This window comes from Danio aesculapii, chromosome 8 (assembly GCF_903798145.1).
Source record: "Danio aesculapii chromosome 8, fDanAes4.1, whole genome shotgun sequence".
NCBI classification, from domain to species: Eukaryota; Metazoa; Chordata; class Actinopteri; order Cypriniformes; family Danionidae; genus Danio; species Danio aesculapii.
The window spans coordinates 4,978,393-5,001,731 of record NC_079442.1 but is presented as its reverse complement, the minus strand read 5'-3'; the positions used below and the strand labels follow the sequence as shown (position 1 = coordinate 5,001,731).

The window sequence follows — 23,339 nt, the reverse complement described above, 5'->3', positions numbered from 1 at the left end:
CATGGCTCCGCCCCCTTGTTACGTTGGGCGGGAAGCCGAAACTAATCTACATGTGAAGCAACACACCCATAAATCAGCGAGCTGTGGACACGCCCCCAACATGACACTTTTTAACACATTATAATAAAAAAATCTGAATTGTGTTTTAAACTGAACCTAAACTGGCACACTCAGAACAACCATAATATTAATATTAAATCATAAAAAAGAGGTACACTATGTGCCCTTTAAACAAGTCTGTAAAATTAACTATTAAAAGTGCTGATAATCACCAGTCGTTGATTGTAAGTGTTGTATTAGCATCTTTCAGGTTGTATTTCAGCTTTAACTCGCTTTTTAAACTAAATAAATAAACAAAGCAGCTGCTTGCCATTGTGACAGCAATAAGATCCAATAGACGGGTGCTGCTGTTGCAATGGAACATTCTATTGAGTGTCGCCACTTGGTGATTCTAAGCTCTTTGGCTGCGGCTTGCGAAATAATACATAATAAAGCGAGTGATTGCTCCTTATTTAAAATGTCTGTACTGAGAGGTCGTGTTTTGATCATCTATTGGTCTCATGCAATCACCTGATGTGATTTCGCAAGTCAGAGCTCACCAAGCTTGAACTTTGGAAAGCAGCGACATGCAAAACTTGCATGGTGTGTTTTATAAACCTTTGAAACTGGCCCTTTTAGGATTTGATCAAAACAGTGTCATTTTGGTCACTGTCGCTTTAAATTCAAATGAAAGTTGTTTTTTGAAAAGAGGGCGGAGCTATAAATGCCTCTGCATCACCATAGCAGCAGATTCCAAACTCTAATGGCAGACGGCTGCTTCTCAATCAGGACTGTTTATGCTAATGAGGGAGAGATCGTCACTAATGGGTGGGGCTTCCCCCTCTGATGACATGTACAAAGGGAGAATGTCAATCAAAGTGTTTCTACAGAGTGATGTTATCAAGTGTGATTATACAAAATAGAATTAATTCATTTTTAACATTAACATATGTTAATGGCTGTATTTAAACCCCTTATAAAAGCGATTCTTGCATAATAGCTCCCCTTGTGTCTCTGTGGCCTGGAGTAGCAAAGATACAATACCAGAGATGCGGTGATAAGGATGTCAACTGCAGCAGCTGGTAGCACACAGAGATAGAGATCTGATTCATGACAGAACGAGCCAGTGCTGACTGCACTCTTTGGCCTTTAATTTAATGAGAGCACCAGCAGACTAGAACGGCATTCCTGTGATTCAGATGAAGTAATTGTTTGATTTCTAAGATCAAATTCAATGAATTATATACTTTGGTTTTATTTTCGAGCTAACATACAATAAAAAAAATGAATTGAATATTAAATATTGCTAGTGCATTTAACAATAATAAAACAATTTACAATATACATTCATGAATGCAGACAGTTGAAGAATATATATATATATATATATATATATATATATATATATATATAAATTTATATATACACTCACAGGCCACTTTATTAGGTATATCTGTCCAACTGCTCGTTAACGCAAATTTCTAACCAGCCAATCACATGACAGCAACTCGATGCATTTAGGCTTGTAGACATGGTCAAGCTGATCTGCTGCAGTTCAAACCCAGCATCAGAATGAGGAAGAAAGGTGATTTATGTGACTTTGAACGTGGCATGGCTGTTGGTGCCAGACAGGCTGGTCTGAGTATTTCAGAAACTGCTGATCTACTGGGATTTTCACGCACAACCATCTCTAGGGTTTGCAGAGAATGGTCCGAAAAAGAGAAAATATCCAGTGAGCGGCAGTTCTGTGGGCGCAAATACCTTGTTGATGTCAGAGGTCAGAGGAGAATGGCCAGACTGGTAGATAGAAAGGCAACAATAACTCAAAATCACCACTTATTACAACCGAGGTCTGCAGAAGAGCATCTCTGAACACACAACACGTCTAACCTTGAGGCGGATGGGCTACAGCAGCAGTAGACCACACCGGGTGCCACTCCTGTCTGCTAAGAACAGGAAACTGAGGCTACAATTCGCACAGGCTCACCAAAACTGGACAATAGAAGATTGGAAAATCTGCTGTGACATTCGGATGGTCGGTCAGAATTTGGCGCCAACAACATGAAAGCATGGATCCATCCTGCCTTGTATCAACAGTTCAGGCTGTTGGTGGTAGTGTAATGGTATGGGGGATATTTTTTGGCACACTTTGGGCCCATTAGTACCAATTGAGCATCATGTCAATGCCACAGCCTACCTGAGTATTGTTGCTGACCATGTCCATCCCTTTATGACCACAGTGTACCCATCTTCTGATGGCTACTTCCAGCAGGATAACACACCATGTCATAAAGCGTGAATCATCTCAGACTGGTTTCTTGAACATGACAATGAGTTCACTGAGTTTACTCAAATGGCCTCCACAGTCAGCAGATCTCAATCCAATAGAGCACCTTTGGGATGTGCTAGAACGGGAGATTGGCATCATGGATGTGCAGCCGACAAATCTACAGCAACTGCGTGATGCTGTCATGTCAATATGGACCAAAATCTCTGAGGCATATTTCCAGTATCTTGGTGAAATCCATGCGATGAAGGATTAAGGCTGTTCTGAAAGCAAAAGGGGTTCAATGTGGTACTAGTAAGGTGTACATATATAAAGAGAGCTAAGTGAATTTTACCTTAAAACATTGAAAATAATGAGCCATATTATCTTTTTCAAAGCGAAAACAAGTTTACTTTGCTGAACCCACTGATTGTTCAGCTTAATTGAAGGCAAAATTCACTTCATTTTGACATAGTATTTTTGAAAACAACACAATATCTTTTTGCTAGTCTAGAAAATGCTGCTTGACATTTTCGACTAGAAAAAAGACAAAAACTTTTTGGAAGTTTGAGGAGGAGTTTAGGAGGGAAACAAAGGTATGTGGAAGTACCAGAGACAGCAACTAAAACACGCATGAACTAAATCAAGCAGGAAAAGCCAGGGTTGTGATGGCAAGAATCCAGAGCACAGCTAGAATGGGAGGCCTATGGAGGTGTCAATGGAGAGAGAAGCTTTGGCTAATGACACCCAGGGGACAGAGCTGATAACAGAAGAGCCCTGGGCGATGGCTGAGAGCAGATGGGACTGTGGGACACCATTGGACCAGGAGGTCGAGGCAAAAGGGTGGAGATAGATGACACAATGGACGGCTCATTTATATCATATTATATCATATATCATATCACATCATATCATATCATATCATATCATATCATATCATTCATTTTCCTTCGGCTTAGTCTCTATTTCAGAGGTCGCCACAGCGGAATAAACTGCCAACTATTCCAGCATATGTTTTATACAGCGGATGCCCTTCCAGCTGCAACCCAGTACTGGGAAACACCCATACACACTCATTCACACACTCATACACTATGGCCAATTTTAGTTCCTCCAATTCTACTATAGTGCATGTCTTTGGACCAACTGGCCCACCCAGGACTTGAACCAGCGACCTTCTTGCTGTGAGGCGACAGTGCTAACCACTGAGCCACAGTGCCACCATCATATCACATCACACTCTCATTCACACAAACCCAAACATTCATGCACTACGGGGAAGTTTAGTTTATCCTATTCACCTACAGGGCATGTCTTTGGACTGTGGGGGAAACTGGAGCAACCAGAAGAAACCTACGTAAACATAGGGAGAACATGCAAACTCCACACAGAAAGGCCAACTGTTCCAGCCGGGACTCGAACCAGCCACCTTTTTGCTGTGAGGCGACAGTGCTAACCACTGAGCTACAGTGCCACCATCCTATCATATCGTATCGTATCGCATTGAATCACATCATATCGTGTCAAATCATATCATATATCATATCATATATTATATCGTATGGTATCGCATCATAAAATATCGTATCGTATCGTAACGTATATCATATATCACATCATATATCATATTATATCGTATCGTATCATATATCATATATCATATACCATATATCATATATCATATCATATTATATCGTATTGTATCGCATCGCATTGCACCGTATCGTATCGTATCGTATCGTATCATATATCATACATCATATATCATATGTCATGTTATTTTATATCGTATCGTATCGTATCGTATCGCATCGCATCGCATCGTATCGTATATCATATATCAAATATCATATATCATATCATATTATATTGTATCACATCGTATCGTATATCATATATCAAATATCATATATCATATCATATTATATTGTATCACATCGTATCGTATATCATATATCAAATATCATATAATATCATATTGTATTATATTGCATCGCATCGCATTGTATCCTATCATATCGTATATCATAAATCATAACATATCGTATCATATCATATCATATCGTATCATATCAGAAATTTTATCAGTTTGAATGCACATTGAGTAGTGTGTTCAAGCGAATTGACCAGTTTCTCCATGACATGATAGCAACACCACAATATACTGAAGTCTTGCCTTCATTCCTTGCATAGGCTTATTGACCGCATTATGCTAATATTTCTAATTAGGATTCAGACTTCAGCAGAAGCAATATTTAGGCAGGTCAGGTTCAACGTTTTCAGTTAGATAAAATGCTAGATAAGATAAACGATATACTTATCCATACATGATTTCATATGATTTATGACATGAAATGTAATTCTCCATTACTAATGAGTGTATGATAGTTCTGTTTTGTCCTGTGTTTTCTTTCTAGTTCTCCCCACTGTGACTCTCACGCCCACAAACGTGACCATAAAGAAAGGGTTAAATGTGACACTGACCTGCAACACCTCAGGAATGCCCACTCCAAATCTCACCTGGACCACCTGCAAGCTAAATTCAGCGATCAAGGTAACTCTTATCAATGTTCGTTCAAATATACAGTTAAAGTCAGAATTATTAGCCCCCCTTTGAATTTTTTTCTCTTTTTTAAATATTTCCCAAATGATGTTTAACAGAGGAAGGAAATTTTCACAGTATGTCTGATAATATTTTTTCTTCTGGAGGAAGTCTTATTTGTTTTATTTTGGCTAGAATGAAAGCAGTTTTAAATTTTTTAAAAACAATTTTAAAGTCAAAATTATTAACCCCTTTAAGCTATATATATTTTTGGATTGTCTACAGAACAAACCATCCTATTACAATAACTTGCCTAATTACCCTGTCCTGCCTAGTTAGCCTAATTAACCTAGTTAAGCCTTTAAATGTCACTTTAAGCTGTATAGAAACAGCTTGAAAAATATCTAGTAAAATATTATTTACTGTCATCATCAATAAAATAAACCAGTTATTAGAAATGAGTTATTAAAACTATTATGTTTAGAAATGTGTTGAAAAAAAATCTTCTCTCCATTAAACGGAATTTGGGGGAAAAATAAACAGGGGGGCTAATAATTCTGACTTCAGCTGTATATTAGTAGTTCTAACACTGCTTTCTACAGGTTTGTCAGGTCTTCCCACAGAATGTTAAAGTGTTCCATTAAGGCTCATTAGAAAAATACAAGCCCAAATTTTTCTTAACGAAATGTAAAATGTGTTTCGATGCACGTTTCAGATGACAAATACACTAGAGGGTGCTGTGGACATTTTTCATGAATCTGAAATCCATTACTAAAGTTGTGTCCGAAATCGTGCCCTTTTTTTAGTGGAGCAGCCATTTTTAGTGGTGTCTGAAACCAAAGTGGAAGTTTTGAAGTGCACTCAATCAATCCCACATTGCACAGCAATAACGAGTGTACAACACATGCGCACTCAACAGCTAGAAAATCCCCATAATGAGAATTTGCATGCCAAATGAATTTCTGCATCTGATCGCAAGATGGTAACTAAAGCGCAATCCTATCAGTGTATAGTTTAAAATACAAAATTATTTAATTAAAGTAATGTTTGTATACATGTTTCCTTCACTCCTTCAAGTGGACCATATTAGTGGACTATTGTAGGGAATACTGGGTATAGGAGCAATTTTGGATACAGCATTGGTGTACATTTTGTTGCATGTTTCAGATACACGTCCTTCTAGTACACATTCAGGAATAGGCAGGGCTTGCCATACAACTGAACTAAACCAACCAATAGTGCTTTCAGAAGCAAACGTAAGAGAAAAAAGTTGTTGGCGTCATACTTTATGTTTCTAACATCATATTATGAGTGCTGAGGAAAAGTTAAAATTTACGTATTATTGTGGGACCAGTCAAAACATACTGGACAATCTAACTCATCTGGCATCTGGTCATTCAGAGCAGAGTCATCTGACCAATCAGAGCAGAGTAGAGTCATCAGACCAATCAGAGCAGAGTAGAGTCATCTGATCAATCAGAGCAGAGTCATCTGACCAATCAGAGTAGAGCCATCTGACCAATCAGAGCAGAGAAGGGTAATCTGACCAATTAGAGCAGACTCAGCTGACCAATCAGAGCAGAGTAGAGTCCTCTGACCAATCTGAGCAGAGTAGTCATCTGACCAATCAAAGCAGAGTAGGGTCTTCTGACCAATTAGAGCAGAGTCATCTGACCAATCAGAGCAGAGTAGAGTCATCTGACCAATCAGAGCAGAGTAGTCATCTGACCAATTAGAGCAGAGTCAGCTGACCAATCAGAGCAGAATCATCAGACAAATCAGAGCAGAGTCATTAGACCAATAGGAGCAGATTCATCTGACCAATCAGAGCAGAGTAGAGTCATCAGACTAATCAGAGCAGAGTAGGGTCATCTGATCAATCAGAGCAGAGTCATCTGACCAATCTGTGCAGAGTAGAGTCATCTGACCGATCAGAGTAGAGCCATCTGACCAATCAGAGCAGAGTAGGGTCATCTGACTTATTAGAGCAGAGTCAGCTGACCAATCAGAGCAGAGTATTCAGCTGACCAATCACAGCAGAATCTTCAGGCCAATGAGAGCAGAGTAGAGTCATCAGACCAATCAGAGCAGAGTCATCTGACAAATCTGAGCAGAGTAGAGTCATCTGACTGATCAGAGTAGAGCCATCTGACCAATCAGAGCAGAGTAGGGTAATCTGACCAATTAGAGCAGACTCAGCTGACCAATCAGAGCAGAGTCATCAGACCAATAAGAGCAGATTCATCTGACCAATTAGAGCAGAGTCAGCTGACCAATCAGAGCAGAATCATCAGACAAATCAGAGTAGAGTCATCAGACCAATAAGAGCAGATTCATCTGACCAATCAGAGCGGAGTCATCAGACTAATCAGAGCAGAGTAGGGTCATCTGATCAATCAGAGCAGAGTCATCTGACCAATCTGTGCAGAGTAGAGTCATCTGACCGATCAGAGTAGAGCCATCTGACCAATCAGAGCAGAGTAGGGTCATCTGACTTATTAGAGCAGAGTCAGCTGACCAATCAGAGCAGAGTAGTCAGCTGACCAATCAGAGCAGAATCATCAGGCCAATGAGAGCAGAGTAGAGTCATCAGACCAATCAGAGCAAAGTAGTCATCTGACCAATGAGAGAAGAGTCATCTGACCAATCTAAGCAGAGTAGAGTCATATGACCAATCCGAGTAGAGTCATCAGACCAGTCAGAGCAGAATAGAGTCAGCTGACCAATCAGAGCAGAGTAGACTCTCAGAAACCCTTTCAGACACTGAGAAAAAACCCCAGTATACAATGGATATTAAGAGAAAACTAAAGTGTTCTGACCTTGGATAGATGCAAACCTTTTTTAGGAGCCCTTCCAAAGAAAATGGGAAATTATCATAATGGGGCACTTTAACGTTTGTATTGTAGGTTAGTCTTACATGCTAATGAGCTTTTAACAAGGTTTGAGAGTGGATTATTGACAGACTGAGACCAAAGCCCATCTGTTGTCATTTGGATTTTTTTTGCTTTAGATTTTTGCAGAAAAAAAAAAATTAAACAGTTTTAGCTTCAGAATATTGTTTTTACAGATACACTATACAGCTCTGGAAGCAATTAAGAGACCCCGTCTTGTTATTATCATTACTAGATTCGCCAGTAAAGGGTTAGTTCACCTAAAAATGAAAATTACCTCATCATTTGCTCTCCCTCAAGTGGTTTTAAGCTATTATGAATTGACCTATTGACTTGCATAGTGGGCTGCATGGTGGCGCAGTGGGTAGCACAATCACCTCACAGCAAGAAGGTCGCTGGTTTGAGCCTCGGCTGGGTCAGTTGGCATTTCTGTGTGGAGTTTGCATGTTCTCCCCGTGTTGGTGTGGGTTTCCACTGGGTGCTCTGGTTTCCCCCACAGTCCAAACACATGCAGCATAGGTGAATTGAATAAACTAAATTAGCCGTAGTGTATGTGTAAGTGTGAATAGATGTTTCCCAGTACTGGGTTGCAGCTGGAAGTGCATCCGCTGTGTAAAACATATGCTGGAATAGTTGTCGGATCATTCCGCTGTGGCGACCCCTGATGAATAAAGAGACTAAGCCGAAGGAAAATGAATAAATGAATATAATAGATGATAACAAACTAAATATGGACTTTTTTAATAACCAATTTTAAAACTTTGATTGATAAACAATGTAGAAACACCTCAAAGTCAATATAATTTGCCATTCGCAAACCATTTTCCTAATGTGGCGTAACAGGATATTCTCAAAAACAACATTATACTCGCTCAACATTATGCAACTGGTCATCCGCCAAAATGACGCCAACAGATTGTAATTACATTTTGATTAAAAACATGTTGTTTTCTCTTTGGAATAACGTGCAACCATAACGAATCCTCCACAATAAGCATTATGAAAGTAAATATGGTGGGGTCGGATTGCGTGTTGACTTTAAATAGAAATGACATTGGCTTTGCTGTAACTTACACTCGCAGGAGGAAGGCTCGGGTCAGATATCAAGGTCGCAGCTCAAACTGACGAACGTCTCCTCCCTGGACAACAAATGCAAAATCACCTGCAGATCGGATAACATGGTGGGAGAATCCGAGGCATCTGTGGAGCTGGACATATTGTGTAAGTTATCAAGTGTGTTTATAAGTTGCTTAATGTTAAATTTGTAAAATTCCTAGTATTTGAGCCCACCGCCATTACATTCACAAGTCCCCCTAAATGGCATCTTGTACCATTCAATTAATTTGGAAATAAATTACACTTTAAATTACACTCCCTGGCCACTTTATTAGGTACACCTTACTAGTACCGGGTTGGACCCTCTTTTGCCTTCAGAACTGCCTTAATCCTTTGTGGCATAGATTCAACAAGGTACTGGAAATGTTCCTCAGAGATTTTGGTTTGTATTTGGTCCAGTTGCTGCAGATTTGTCAGCTGCACATCCATGATCTCTCGTACCACCACATCCCAAAGGTGCTTCATTGGATTGAGCTCTGGTGACTGTGGAGGCCATTTGAGTGCAGTGAACTCATTGTCATGTTCAAGAAACCAGTCTGAGATGATTTGCGCTTTATGACATGGTGTGTTATCCTGCTGGAAGTAGCCATCAGAAGATGGGTACACTGGTCATAAAGGGATGGACATGGTCAGCAACAATACTCAGGTAAACTGTGGTGTTGACACAATGCTCAATTGGTACTAATGGGCCCAAAGTGTGCCAAGAAAATATCCCCCACACCATTACACCACCAGCAGCAGCCTGAACTGTTGATACAAGGCAGGATGGATCCATGCTTTCATGTTGATGATGCCAAATTCTGACTCTACCATCCGAATGTCGCAGCAGAAATTGAGACTCATTAGACCAGGCAACGTTTTTATAATCTTTTATAATCTAACCATTCTCTGTAATGCCCTAGAGATGGTTGTGCATGAAAATCCCAGTAGATCAGCCGTTTCTGAAATACTCAGACCAGCCCGGCTGGCACCAAAAACAATGCCACGTTCAAAGTCACTTAAATCACCTTTTTTCCCCTCAACTGACCAATGATGCTCAGTTTCATTTGCAGCAGATCGTCTTGACCATGTCTACATGCCTAAATGCATCGAGTTGCTGCCATGCGATTGGTTGATTAGAAATTTGCGTTAACATGCAGTTGTACCTAATAAAGTGGTCAGCGAGTGTATATACACACAGTAAACAGTTTTTTAAAACAAAGAAGACTGCTCAGCATTACTGCTATTAATGTCCTTTGACCATATGAATGCAACCTTGGTTAGCTAATCTCTCAAAAGCAGTAAATCCTGGCTAGTGTGCAATGTTGCCAAGTGTTCTAGCAAAATTGTGCATGAAATACAAAGCTGAATTTTCAGCATCATATCATCTACATGCTTGCTTATATGATGGTTTGATGCATAGAATGATGATTTGTTGATTTCATGACAACTCTCGAAATTGAGATTCAGAGTTTTAATGAATATGGTCTTGGCAACATAAAACTGCCACGCCGCTGCTGCTGCTGATTCTTTAAAGATCAAATAAGCCATTTTAATAACACCATAATTTTACCATAAATCATAAATATTGAAGTTTGAACAAATTTTATTGTGGGTAATAATGATTATGGGGATAAAAAAATCCATAATTGATACTTGGTGTACATTTTTATTTTAATCTTAAAATTAAAAAAGAAAAAAATGTACAATTTTCATGGTCTAAATGATTCTCTTTCCTTATTTTGTAGATTTATTTCTGCCTGGCAGCCAACTTTAATAAATAATCTAAAAAATAAAATTACTGTGAAATCTGTAAAATTCCTAATATTTGAGTTCACCGTTACATTTACATTTTCCCCTAAACGGCAGCATGGACCCTTCAATTGGTTTAGAAAGAAATTACACTTTAAATTATATACACATAGTAAACAGTTATTTAAAACAAAGAAGACTCAATATTAGTGCGATTAATGACACCATATTAATGTATCCTTTGTTAGCAAAAAATCATCAAATCTCTCAAAAGCAGTAAATCCAGGTTAGTTTGCAGTGTTGCCAAATGTTCCAGCGAAATTGGGAAATACATAGTTGAATTTTCAGCATCATATCATCTACATGCTTCCTTCTATGATGGTTTAATTCATAGAATGATGATTTGTTAGTCAATAAATGATAGTAATCATACAATTTCTTTCACGTCAACTCTCAAAATTGAGATTTAGAGTTGTATTGAATATGGTCTTGGTGACATAAAACTGCTACGCCGCTGCTGCTGATTCTTTAGTGATCAAATAATCCATTTTAGTAAAACCATAATGTTACCATAAATGTTGAAGTTACATCTGTGTTTGTTTATTCTTGTGTGCCATTTATTTGGGATGCCAGTTCCACCTGTTATCAGCAAGCTGACAGATGCCATCTCGGACCACCACTGGTGTATTCCCTTCAGCGTGTCTGGCAACCCGAAGCCCAAACTCAGATGGTTATTAGACGAGCAACCCATTCAAGAGGGCAAGTTCATCCATACCATGATCCACGATTACTCGGAGGGCGAATACCATGGTTGCTTACAGCTGGACAGTCCTACGCACATCAACAATGGCATATACACGCTGCTGGCCAGAAATCAATTCGGAGAGGACAGCAAGGCCGTATCCGCTCATTTCATGCATGAGCCATGGAACGGTGAGTTGAAATTAGCATGCATCCAAGTTAAAACAGCCAGTTTATACTTCTGCGTCGAGTGCATGTGGTAGGTTCGATGTAGCCTTTGAGCAGTCACACACATTTTACCGTATCCTGACACGGACCCCTCAAAAAATGTTGACTATACATTTTGGCGACGTGAAGCGCAGGATCTGTGATTGGTCAGATAGGTAGATAGGTGATGAGTGTGGGCAAGGCAGAGAGCAACGGGATGGAGTGAAGTCGGCAGTGGAGTCTCCCCGTTAAAACAACTTTTTTCACAGTGTAATGCCACCATGTGGTCAAATTGCGCTACTGTTTTAGAGTGACCTCAGATTGAGCATTTGGTGACTTTCTCTCATTGTGTTCAGGGCCGGATCCAGCTTGGAACTTTAGGGTGGGCCAAGTGACATTCCAGGTGGGCCAAAGAAGTATATATAAAGTTGAAGTCAGAATTATTAGCCCCCCCTGTTTTTTTTTCTTGACTTTCACATGGAATTCCTTTAGGGCGGGGCATGTCAGTGTGTCTGCTGTTCATCCATTTGTCAATCTTCCTTTATTTTATGGGCAACACCCATCTTTCAACAACCCAGTCAGTTTCCAAGAAACTTTTTTTTTGGTATTGTGACGCCGTTTGCAAGAGAAACTGAATATTAAATAAGAAAACAGTGGGCGTGGCTTGTTTTTTTTTACTGCGAGCTGATTTGATGTAGTAAAGGGTTTTAGAAGAGTTATTACTCACCATTTTCCTGTAAAGTGGATTTGTAAATGTGCAATTTTTAATTCTAAATTTTTACGTATCTCAACTGAAACATAAAGACAAGGCGGGACATAAAAATAGCCACTCCCTTTTTAAGAAAGCATCCAATAGTGTTTCATTTTTATCAGAGCTCTGCCAGTGTGAGAGGTTGAGCTCAAGCACATCAAATGAAAAGCAAATTAGAAGCATCTTGAAGGGGGCAGGGCATGCCAGATACTAAAGAACATTTGATTGGTCAGAAGATTTGATGAGGTGATGTCAAAAAATCTTTGATCTATTTCGGCAGAAGTGACAAAATGCCAGCTTTGGGTGTTTATTTCAGGTGCTAAATGCTAAATGCTAATTGTTTTGGCGCTAATAGATATCCTTGAGGCTAACTCACTGATACTAATATCCAAAAAACCTTTCTTTTGATTTCCTTTAAGAATATTGTGACTGAAGCGCTAGCAAAATAAAAGTGTGATTTCACACAGACATTAACTTGCCCCTGTGGAAGAACTCAAAATGGATGCTTTTATTTTGCGTGTTTTTTTTTTATGAGTAAACTTGTTGAATGTTTGCTGGTCCCCGCCCTTTTCTTCCTTGAATGAGTGTGAGTTTGAGCTACTTCTACAGTAGCATCGCACACATTTCCGGCACAAACTCAAAACTTTGGCACAAAAAATAGACAAAGTGGACCTCTACTGCTCTAACTAGCATTTCGGAAGTGGTATTGCAGCACAGACACAGAAGTATAAATGCTCACAATGGAGTGAGCTACATGCTAAGTATTCGCAGTGCTATACAGCGATCACTCAACGCAGAAGTATAAATAAAGCTTTACAGTGAATGTAACTGTTATAGACAGTTTCTGAGACCCTGTCTGTTTTCTTTTCCATGTTTGGTCTTCTGAATCAGTTTCCGAACCACTGTATTATGGTGAGTCTTCTTTGAGGTTTTTTGTTTGGCAGGAATATCAATGACTAAAGTGAAAGTTCACTCCAAAATGTAGATTTTGACATGTTGGTTGAGTAATTATACTGCAAAAAAGGAATTCTTTCACATTATTTTATGCCATGTTATTTTTTGTGCAAATATTTAAAGATTTTTATGAATAAAGACATTTCTTGAGATGAAATGTACTTTATTAAAGGAAAAATGTTTCAAAATTAGGGGTGGCACAGTGAGTGGCTCAGTGGTTAGCACTGTTGCTTCACAGCAAGAAGATTGCTGATTGGATCAGTTGCCATTTCTGTGTGGAGTTTGCATGTTCTCCCCGTGTTGGCGTGGGTTTCCTCCTGGTGCTTCGGTTTCCCCCACAGTCCAAACACATGTGCTATAGGTGAATTAAATAAACTAAATTGGCCGTAGTGTATGAGTGTGTGTGTGTGTTTATAGATGTTTCCCAGTATTGGGTTGTGGCTGGAAGTGCATTTTCTGCGTAAAACATTTGGTTTAATAGTTGTCGGTTAATTCCGCTGTGGCGATCCCTGAAATAGACTAATCTGAAGTAAAATGAATGAATGAATTTATCAAAATTAAGTAATTTATGATTAAATCCAGAAAATAAAAATAATAATAAATGATAATGATAATATAAAGGGAAAGCATGTCTAAATCTTCTAACTCTACTGACAGACTTTCCCTCTTCATAATTACAAATTTGCCTAAAGGGATAGTTCACCCAAAAATAAAAATACTCTCACTTTTTACTATACCTCAATGGGTTGCAAACCTTTATAAGTTTCTTTCTTAAGTTAAAAACAAAAAGGAATATATTTTGAAGAAAGCTGAAAACCTTTGACCTCCATAGTAGGAAAAACAAACAACACAGGCTCATTGTGGATACGTACCCCTGTCTACATTTCTGAAGAGCGTGAAATATGTAGCCAGAGGTACGTCTGGCGGCATTTAGTCTTTAAAATGAACGCGTAATGACTCCGCCGATGGCTTCTGTTGCTTTTTGCATTACTGCTGACCGCTTACCTCCAACTGGAAGGCTTTTCCAGTGTTACCAGTTTGCCCAGTGGCTCGCCACATGTGATGACAGAAAATAATAAAACAAAAGCAAAAAAAATAAATAAATAAACAACAGACTAAAAACCTGGTGAAATCATGTGGCCGCGAATGCTTTTCTTTTTCTAGATTGCTTTTGAAAGCACTATCGGTTGGGTTTAGGGACGGGGTGGGTCAGTCAGTCAGTCAGCAAGCTGGCTTAATTGGTTGAAGTGAATATAGCACCCTCTGGTGGATTTATGCGAGAAGAAGACACGTGAGAGAAATTTGAGATCAACAAAAAGCATACACGGCGGCCTCTGGTGGATTGGCAAAAATAAAACCTGCAAGCGCACGGACCTCCAGTTACATTTTTCACTGTCCCCAGAAATGTAGACCTGGGGTCCGTTCTTCGTACTTGAATTACTCAGTTAGCTGGATTTGGTTATTGACGATTTGACACAATCCATTATTGTTTCGTTCTTCAAAACTCATCTGAGAGATGTTGCTATAACAGGTCTGGTAGCTCAAACCTGCTGAGGAGCAGGCTTATTTCATATAAACAGGATTTGATCCGGTCATTTAAAGCAAAGGTAATACTTAAAGTATGTAGCAAATGCTGATATTCTCTTATAGTAGTAAGCTATAGATGAATTACGGGTTTGTAAACATTCAGGATGCGCGCACAGCGAGGTTGCAAAAAAAAGGGGAGCGCTAGCATTTACAGCGAAGGAATGACATCCGATGCGGTACAGAGTTCCTTGTTGTCTTAGAAATAAGTTATATTGATTACATATTATACATATTATTTAGATAAAGCTTTCAGCGTATTATAACAGTTACACAGTTATTCAGCAAAATTAACGTTAAAGTGAGCGGCGTTCGTCTGACAGGTCCATTTGCGATAGCACCCTCCCAATGGATATTGGATAAGACGAAATGGCCAAGCATCCAGCTCCAAATATACTATCTCATTGAAAGTCCAAGTAATTTTACAAGAGAGAAGTTAAAGACCTAATTTTAGAAGTCTTTGGATGCTAACAATGGGTTTCTGTGTGGTCATGTGCAAGAAATAATGTTACATGATTACCAGATTCAAAACATTGTAGTGCTATAAACCGACAAAGACAAAGATTAGACAAAGACAAGGAAAAAAGACGGAGCTATACAAGGCCTGGGTAATCATCAAACAGCATAACAACTGCATTCTGACAGCGAACTGCACCTGTACGGCAGGGTATCATGCATGCTTTTGCTTAAATAATTGGTGCAATCAAAAACAAGAAATGTGTATGATTCAGCATAGCATGATTTTACCTGATATAAAATGAGAACTGCAGAGTCGAGCATTTTTAATTAGGTCCTCAATCCATTCAGCTCCCTTTTCGCCTTTTAGACATCTGCGGTTGGCATTAAAAGCAGTGTGGTGTACGGTAAAAGTTACGTTTTCTAGTTTTAGACTTTTGGACTTTTCGAATTTGGTATCCTACCGCACAACACGACATGTTTGCTATTGCATCTTTCTTTGCAAACGGGAACCCATGTGACGTCATGTGTGACGGAGGTTGGTAATTCCTCTACAGACTATAAATGGTAAAATAAAATTGTAAAATAGTTTTTAAAAATAATATACAAAATAGAACAAATTATATAAAATAGAAGTTTTAAAAAAATAATAAATAAAACTGTTATGCAAACTACACTCCAAAATAAAAGTACAAAAACTGTCACGGGGTGTTCTCTCCCCAAGCGTTTCAAAGAGAACATTTATTAATATGGACTTTTATACACAATTGCAGACTATTTTAAGGTACTGATCCATCTTTGGTACAATTTGTGTATGATAATATGGACAATATTCAATTTTTTTCTATTTTTTTTAAAGGGAAGGAATAATAATTCATGCAGTCATGCACACGTTTTGACAACTAATATTCCAGTGATTTGATGATTCGCAAAAGTTGCAGACATCTTTACCAATATCAAAATGCTTTTTAGATGCTAAATTAATTTAAACAGCCATTTATCAAGAGACTTGAATAGGCCTACTTAAATTAGCTCTAAAAGTAAAACTAAATAAATTGCTAAATACTCTTGACACGTACACCTTAACACTGATAATGCGTGCGTGATGTATGCGCTGCACGGCCAAATACAGTGAATCAGTTTAGGCTATCAGTGGGCTATAAATAGCCGGCCGGATGATGAGCTAACCCAAGGCTACTCTCAGAATATGAAAATAGCATATATTTTTAAAAGCCCAAACTCCTTATATGCGATTGACTTTCCTTACTTGAAGGAATATCATACATATCACAAGGTATTTTGCCAAAAAAAAAAGACAGGTAAGCAAATTTAAGGTTTTTGGGCTGGAGATGGGTTACACATAGCCGGACTAGATTGGGTCTATACTTCACCGAGAAACTGAAACTACGTCTATTCCTTGCAGGAACCTCATAAACGTTATTGACTTTTCTTACATGATGGAGTATCATACATATATAAGCTTTATTTAGCAAAAAAACAACATGCAACCAAATTTAAGGTTATTCGGGCTAAAATTGGGTTACACGTAGCCGGGCTAGATCTGGTCTATACTTCACCTAGCCGGTGAAATGACGGCTATTGCTTGCTGGGATGAAAGTTGTAAAGCCTTCAGCCCACAATAAATGTGTAAAGTTATTGAGTATCATATCGAACAAACCGTTTACTATGAATTTTATGTAATTTTGCTCACATGGATAATTGAATATTAATCAGATGATGTCATTACGCTGCTGTGCCGTCAGCCAGTCATTGCATTGCTGATCATGATTTCGAGGATCGATAGATCTGTTCTTCACAACACACGCAGCGATCTCAGATCAGTTCATCCAGACATTTTTAATCTGATTCGCAAACTTGTTTGTAAAACCAAGTTAGCCAGAGATCTGTCAAATCATCTTAGATCATTTAATTGAGGTACGAACAACGGACCCCTGGGTACATATCCATAATGAGCCTGGGATGAAAATAAATACTATTGGGTTTGAGATGTTCTGAAACAATATTCAATTCAATTCAATTCACCTTTATTTGTATAGCACTTTTACAATGTAGATTGTGTCAAAGCAGCTTCACATAAAAGGTCATAGTAAATAGGAACAGTGTAGTTCAGTTTGTAGTGTTTAAGTTCAGTTCAGTTTAGCTCAGTTCAGTGTGGTTTAATAATCACTACTGAGAGTCCAAACACTGAAGAGCAAATCCAACGATGCGCAGCTCTATAGATCCTATAGAGCCCTAATGTGACGTTAGCGTCATCTATGTGGATGTTAAAGTCTCCTACAATTAGTATTTTATCAGTGTTAACTAGTAAGTCGGAGATAAAATCACAAAACTCTTTTAGAAAATTGACATAGGGTCCTGGGGGTCTATATATGGTGATTAGAGCGAGAGATAACATAGGTTTTTGCATAGTGTTTGGAAGGACAACATTAAGCGCTAATACTTCAAAGTAGCTAAACATAAGTCCGTTTCTCTGATTAACATTAAGAATATCACTAAAGATTGACGCGACTCCACCACCACGACCAGTTTGACGAGCCTCATGTTTATATAAGAATCCTGGAGGAGTTGCTATAGATGCAATAGATGAGTAAATGATGACAGAATTTTCATTTCAGGGTGAACTATCCCTTTTAATTTTGATGCGTTTTTACTTATGTAAATTTCTATCTGGACTAAATATATCTTTATTTACCGTAGGAATGTTAACTGGAAAACATTTAAAAATCTTGTGAAAGAGAATGTCTTCTTGGAGTAAACTTTTAATTTTAAGTCATTTATTATGTAACATGTCATTTACAATGCTAAAAAAATGCACTGATAACATAATTCATCTTAATCCTAAATTTCTCTTCTTCTCTCTGTTCTCTTGTGTGTGAGATGCCACTACAGGTATGAACAAAAACACTAAAACACACACACTGATGGTAGATTTGTAGTATGAGATGCATCTGTATCTGATTTTGTTCTTCTTTTATAAAACAGACGACACTCCACTTGGACCTCCCGAGGACAAAGTTGCTGTAAGTAAACTCAAATTATTACTATTATTATTATTATTTTTTAGTATTACTATTGTTACATTGGGTCAAACTTTATTTTGATGGGCTGTTTGTTGAATTTAAGTTACATTGCATCTATGTGCCAACTAATTCTCATTAGATTATAAGTAGACTGTTAACTTAGGGTTAGGGTTGGAGTTAGGGTTAGTGTAAGTTGACATGTACTTGCAAAGTTTCTTATAGTCAGTTAAATGTCTGTTGATGGAGCAGTATCAAAAGATATTAAGCAGACAGTCTACTAATACTCAAATGGACCATCAAAATAAAGTGTTACCTAATATTGACCCTAAAATGGTTTTAAAAAATCAAAAACAGCTTTCATTCTAGCTGAAATATACCAAATCAGACTTTCTCCAGAAGAAAAAATATTATAGGAAATACTGTGAAAATTTCCTTGAGTACAACATCAGTACAACCTACAACAGGCCACATTAAGCCATTTACGATGTATATCTGTGACCTCCAGATGCCCAGCAGTTCTCAGTATAGCAAACTCCAAAACTAAATGACTCGTAAAAGAGAAAATGGTTGCAATCTTTCCCTAATGGAGAGCAGGTTTTTGGGTGAAACTGAATGCAGTGGCTGCCCTTTGAAGGCTCATTATTCTCTTCGTAGGTTTACGTGGTCGTGGGAATCGCTGCCATCACATTCACAGGCTTCGTTTTGATGCTCGTCATTCTGAAGTTTGGCCGAAACTCGAAGTTCGGCATCAAAGGTAAGCACCTCTCGGCTCTAAACACGCCTCTGCCAAACCTTCATTAAGGCCCGTCGCTTTGGAAAAGACACATTGTTCTGGGATGGAATAAGTGGCTTTTCTCTTTTGTGGAAATAAGTGAATGCTGAAGGAAGGCTGTGCTTCGACTGTTTAATGAGCTCTAATTATTACTAATACACACTTAGTCTGCTTTAACATGGGTTTCTCATAGGGAATATTAAAGTGCGCACTAAAATGGTGTAGTCTGCTTGAATGATAAAGCTGGATGTAATGGCTTGTTTCCATTGAGTGGTAAGATTCAGTATAGTAATGATCTTATTCTTCTCGTATAAGCAGGGGCAACCATTTGGCTTGAGATTTTTGGTCTCGTTCGCTTCCAACAGGCTCATTCTGAAAACGTAGCCCTATATACATTTCTGGAGATCGCGAATTATGTAGCCAGAGGAACTTATTCATGCATTTTGTCTTTAAAATGAACACTACAGGATGGTAGGGCGCTATTCCTTTTTGCACTCACCAGCTGACCTCTTACCTCCGTATGGACGGCTTTTCAGCTGTTACCAGTTTGTCCAGTGGCTCACGGCGTATGTCGGCGGACTTGTGACGTAGAGCGGAGTTGACCGCGATGACAGGGTTCGGGTGAAAAACGGTTCTAGAAAGCAAGTAAAACAAAAACCAAAGCCAAAACATAAAATAAATAACAGGGTGAGAATTTGGTAAAAATCAGGCTGCTCTGAGGGCTTTTCTTTAACTGGATTTGCTTTTGAACACACTGTCGGTTGGGTTTAGGGAAGACGGTGGGTGGGGCAGTCGGCGCTTATGAAAACACTATCCGGAAGGGAAGGGGTGGGAAGTCGACAGCGGCCTTTGGTTTACGCAAGAAGAGCAGGTGCGAATGCCAGTCGCGAGAGCAATTTAAGATCTGAAAGCGACCTCTGGTGGATTCGCGAAAACAAAAACTGCAAAAAAACGTACCTCCTGGGACGTATTTGGCGCTCTCCAGAAACGTATATAGGGGAACGTTTTCAGAATGAGCCTGAATTGTATTTTCTTATTAAACTATTCTACTTTTTATTTATAGTCATTCACACACTTGTTTGTAGAGCAAATCGTTTAACCGTTTTCTGCCGTTTATTATTCCTAGTCATTTTTCCCTTAGGCGACTAAATGAGGTCAATGATTAGTAAGAATGAGGTCAATAGGACAGCACAATTCACATTTCGGTATGGGTCAGCCTGATCAAGCTTGCATTTCCACTACCGATATACTAGTTTAGCCAATAAACTGACAAAATGTAAAATAGTTACGTTTCCTCGTTAGATCAGGTTGAAAAAACAGTCCCGTGCAGACTTCTACTGTGTTATTATTGCGTTATTACAGTGTCGAGTTTCGCCAGTATATCTAAAAATGGCACGTAACGTCGTTCCCCTTATCGTTCCCCTTATTGCACTCAAAAAATTACTTTTGCTGTTTGGTCAAACTACTTATTTAAAATAAGTTGAAATGACGCAATTCTCAAGTTTCTTTGGGGACAACTTAATTGTTTTGTGTTTAATCCACTTAAATTTGTTAACGTAATTGTTAACGTAATTGATTTATGTTTGGTCAACATGAAGGAATTGTGTGAAACCAGCACTTATGCACTTACACACCCAATATAGTATAGGTATGCAGTGTCGTCCCAAATGAAACACTAATGTTTTTTTACTAAGCGGAAATTCAAACCGTTTCTTGATGACGTTTGCCGGTTGCTGAATTAGTGAAATAAATGACCAAAGTACCCAATAATACCTAGTTTTAAAACTGCATTCACCATCGGGAGGCGCTATAATCCCTCTTGTAGGAGAATACTGCTTTCACAATGCAAAATAAATAGAGTCATTCAACATGTGCGATCGATAGCTCCGCCCCTTCCGCTACGTGAGAAAAGCTGCGGTCATTGAGTGCGTGAAGTTTCCAACAACACACATTTATTTTTAACAGTTAAATAAGTGCATCATCCGGGTAATTAAAGTGCAGTTAAGTTCAGTATGAACGCACTACTTACACTAATAATACTACAAAATGGCATAGAATAGTGCATAAGTATGCAATTTGGGACGCACCTAGAGTTATCCAAGCTTTCAATAAATGCATCATTTTTTCCATAGTGCTCTATCTTTGTTTTAGAAGAATCCCCCCTTCCACCCCATCTCCTCCTTTTCCTCCCTTTTCTAAGGGGGAGCTCTTGAGACCTAGCTGATCTCGGATCCCCTTATATGCTTATTTACCAAGTGGAAGCCTTGGGCTCAAGTATCTCCAAGCTCAGGGTTCTCTCCCGAGACAGCATGCCAAGCCTGCTATTAACCCTAATATCTACAGTAAGTGGGAACGCTTGAAATGTAAAATAGTTAATTTAGGAGGATTGAACATAAAACAATTAAGTTGTCCCCCCAAAAAACTCAAGAATTGCATTGATTCAGCTCATTTTAAATTAATAGTTTGAACTACAGGCATCAAAAATACACACTTTTTTGTTGTGTGTGCTATTGTTGTGTCATGTTTTGGCTGTATATTTAAAAATGCCACTTATTGTGTTGTCGTTCCTCTAATTGCACACATAAACGACGATTCTCTGTAAACCAATCAGCATTCAACCAACCCAGGCTCATTCTGAGAACGTAGTCCCGGGGACGTTTCTGGAGACCGCGAAATATGTAGCCGGGGGTACGTACGGCTGCATTTCAGTTTTTTAAGCGAACGCTGCGGGGCGGTGTGACGTCGGTCCCTTTGGCGTTTGCCGGCCGGCCGGCCGCTCGCCTCCGTGTGGAGGGCTTTCCCGCTGCAACTAGTTTATCCGGTTAGCTCTTCGTGTACTCTGGCGGACTCGAGGCACAGAGAGGGGCTGACCACGACGACCGGGTTCGAGTCCGGGGAAGAGCAGTTCCGGAAATCAGGTAAGAAAACAAAAACAAAATCCAAAAAATGAAGCGAACAAGTTCGTCACAGGGTGAGAATGTGGTCAAAATCTGAAAACGTGGTAAAAATCGGACGAGGGCTTTTCTTTTTTTGGACGGCTTTTGTGAATCGTCGTTGGTTGGGTTTAGGGACGGAAGAGGGTGGGTCAGCCGATTGGCCGGTCGCACGGTCAATCATTCCGTCATCCAGGCAGACAGGCAGAAGGTCGTTCGACAGCGGCCTCTAGCGGGTTTACGCGAGAACTGCGCGGGAAAAAGCGCGCACAGTGGCCTCTCGCAGACTCGCGAAAACAAAAACTGCAAAAATACGTACCTCCCGGGACGTATTTCGCGGTCTCCAGAAACGTCCCCGGGACTACGTTCTCAGATTGAGCCTGGGTTGCATTCAACACTGAGTCTAGCGCCACCCTTTAGGTATCATACTATTGTGCTAGTTGGTACGATACCATCTCTATTTTGATACCAGTTCTGGAAATATATAAATAAGTGCATACTTTACCATACCGAGCCTTACTGCACATGTCGTTCAGTGAAAACAAGCCATTAGAAGACTGTTTTCTTGCATTCATGTTTGTCTTTGCTAACAGTTTGTGCTATGCATCTCTAATTAACATGGTGGCTCTATTAAATAAACTTGGTTCCTCATAGTGAATAAATTTGGATTTGTGTTGTGGAGGTTGTCCATTTAGTAGTCTTGTCAGAATATTATATTTTTATAAGAAAGTGGTGTGAAATGGCAGATGCTGCTGCAGCAGTGCTGGTTCTAATTTTTTTTTTTTTGCTATATAGTTAATCGAGTGTTTTGGGTGTTGTTTGGAGGTTACCTACAAGTCAAAAGTCTATGTAACTATATTTACAATCACATTTTAGGTTGTTGCATAAAAACTGCTGGATGGAAAGGCCAAGATATTGTATGTGAAGAATGCAACACAGGCTCATTCTGAAAACGTAGCCCCATATACATTTCTGGAAATCGCGAATTATGTAGCAAGAAGTACGTATGGCTGCATTTCATCTTTAAAACTAACACTACGGGGCTTAGTAAGTACTTAGAAAGTAGGAAAACGGTACTTTCCTTTTTGCGCTTAACAGCTGATTGGTTACCTCCGTATGGACGGCTTTCCCACTTTTATCAGTTTGTCCAGTAGCTCGCCATGTACGTCAGCAAACGCAGAGAGAAGTTGACCACAACGACAGGGTTCGAGTCTTGCAAGGAAACGGTTCCAGAAAGCAGGTAAGACAAAAACAAAAGTAAAAAAATACAAGAAACAAGTAAATAACAGAGTGAGAATGTGGTAAAATCTGAAAA

At 39.1% G+C, this 23,339-nt stretch overlaps 1 protein-coding gene across 1 annotated transcript in view; it reads left to right on the top strand.

Moving 5' to 3' along the window:
- Positions 1-23,339, top strand: part of ntrk2a (neurotrophic tyrosine kinase, receptor, type 2a) — a 122,591-nt gene that overhangs the window by 22,267 nt on the left and 76,985 nt on the right. Inside the window, exons 6-11 of the mRNA XM_056463045.1 lie at positions 4,723-4,859; positions 8,821-8,959; positions 11,219-11,518; positions 13,176-13,196; positions 18,282-18,319; positions 18,974-19,073. Coding sequence (XP_056319020.1) covers positions 4,723-4,859; positions 8,821-8,959; positions 11,219-11,518; positions 13,176-13,196; positions 18,282-18,319; positions 18,974-19,073 — 735 coding nt within the window. The remainder of the gene's footprint in view (positions 1-4,722; positions 4,860-8,820; positions 8,960-11,218; positions 11,519-13,175; positions 13,197-18,281; positions 18,320-18,973; positions 19,074-23,339) is intronic.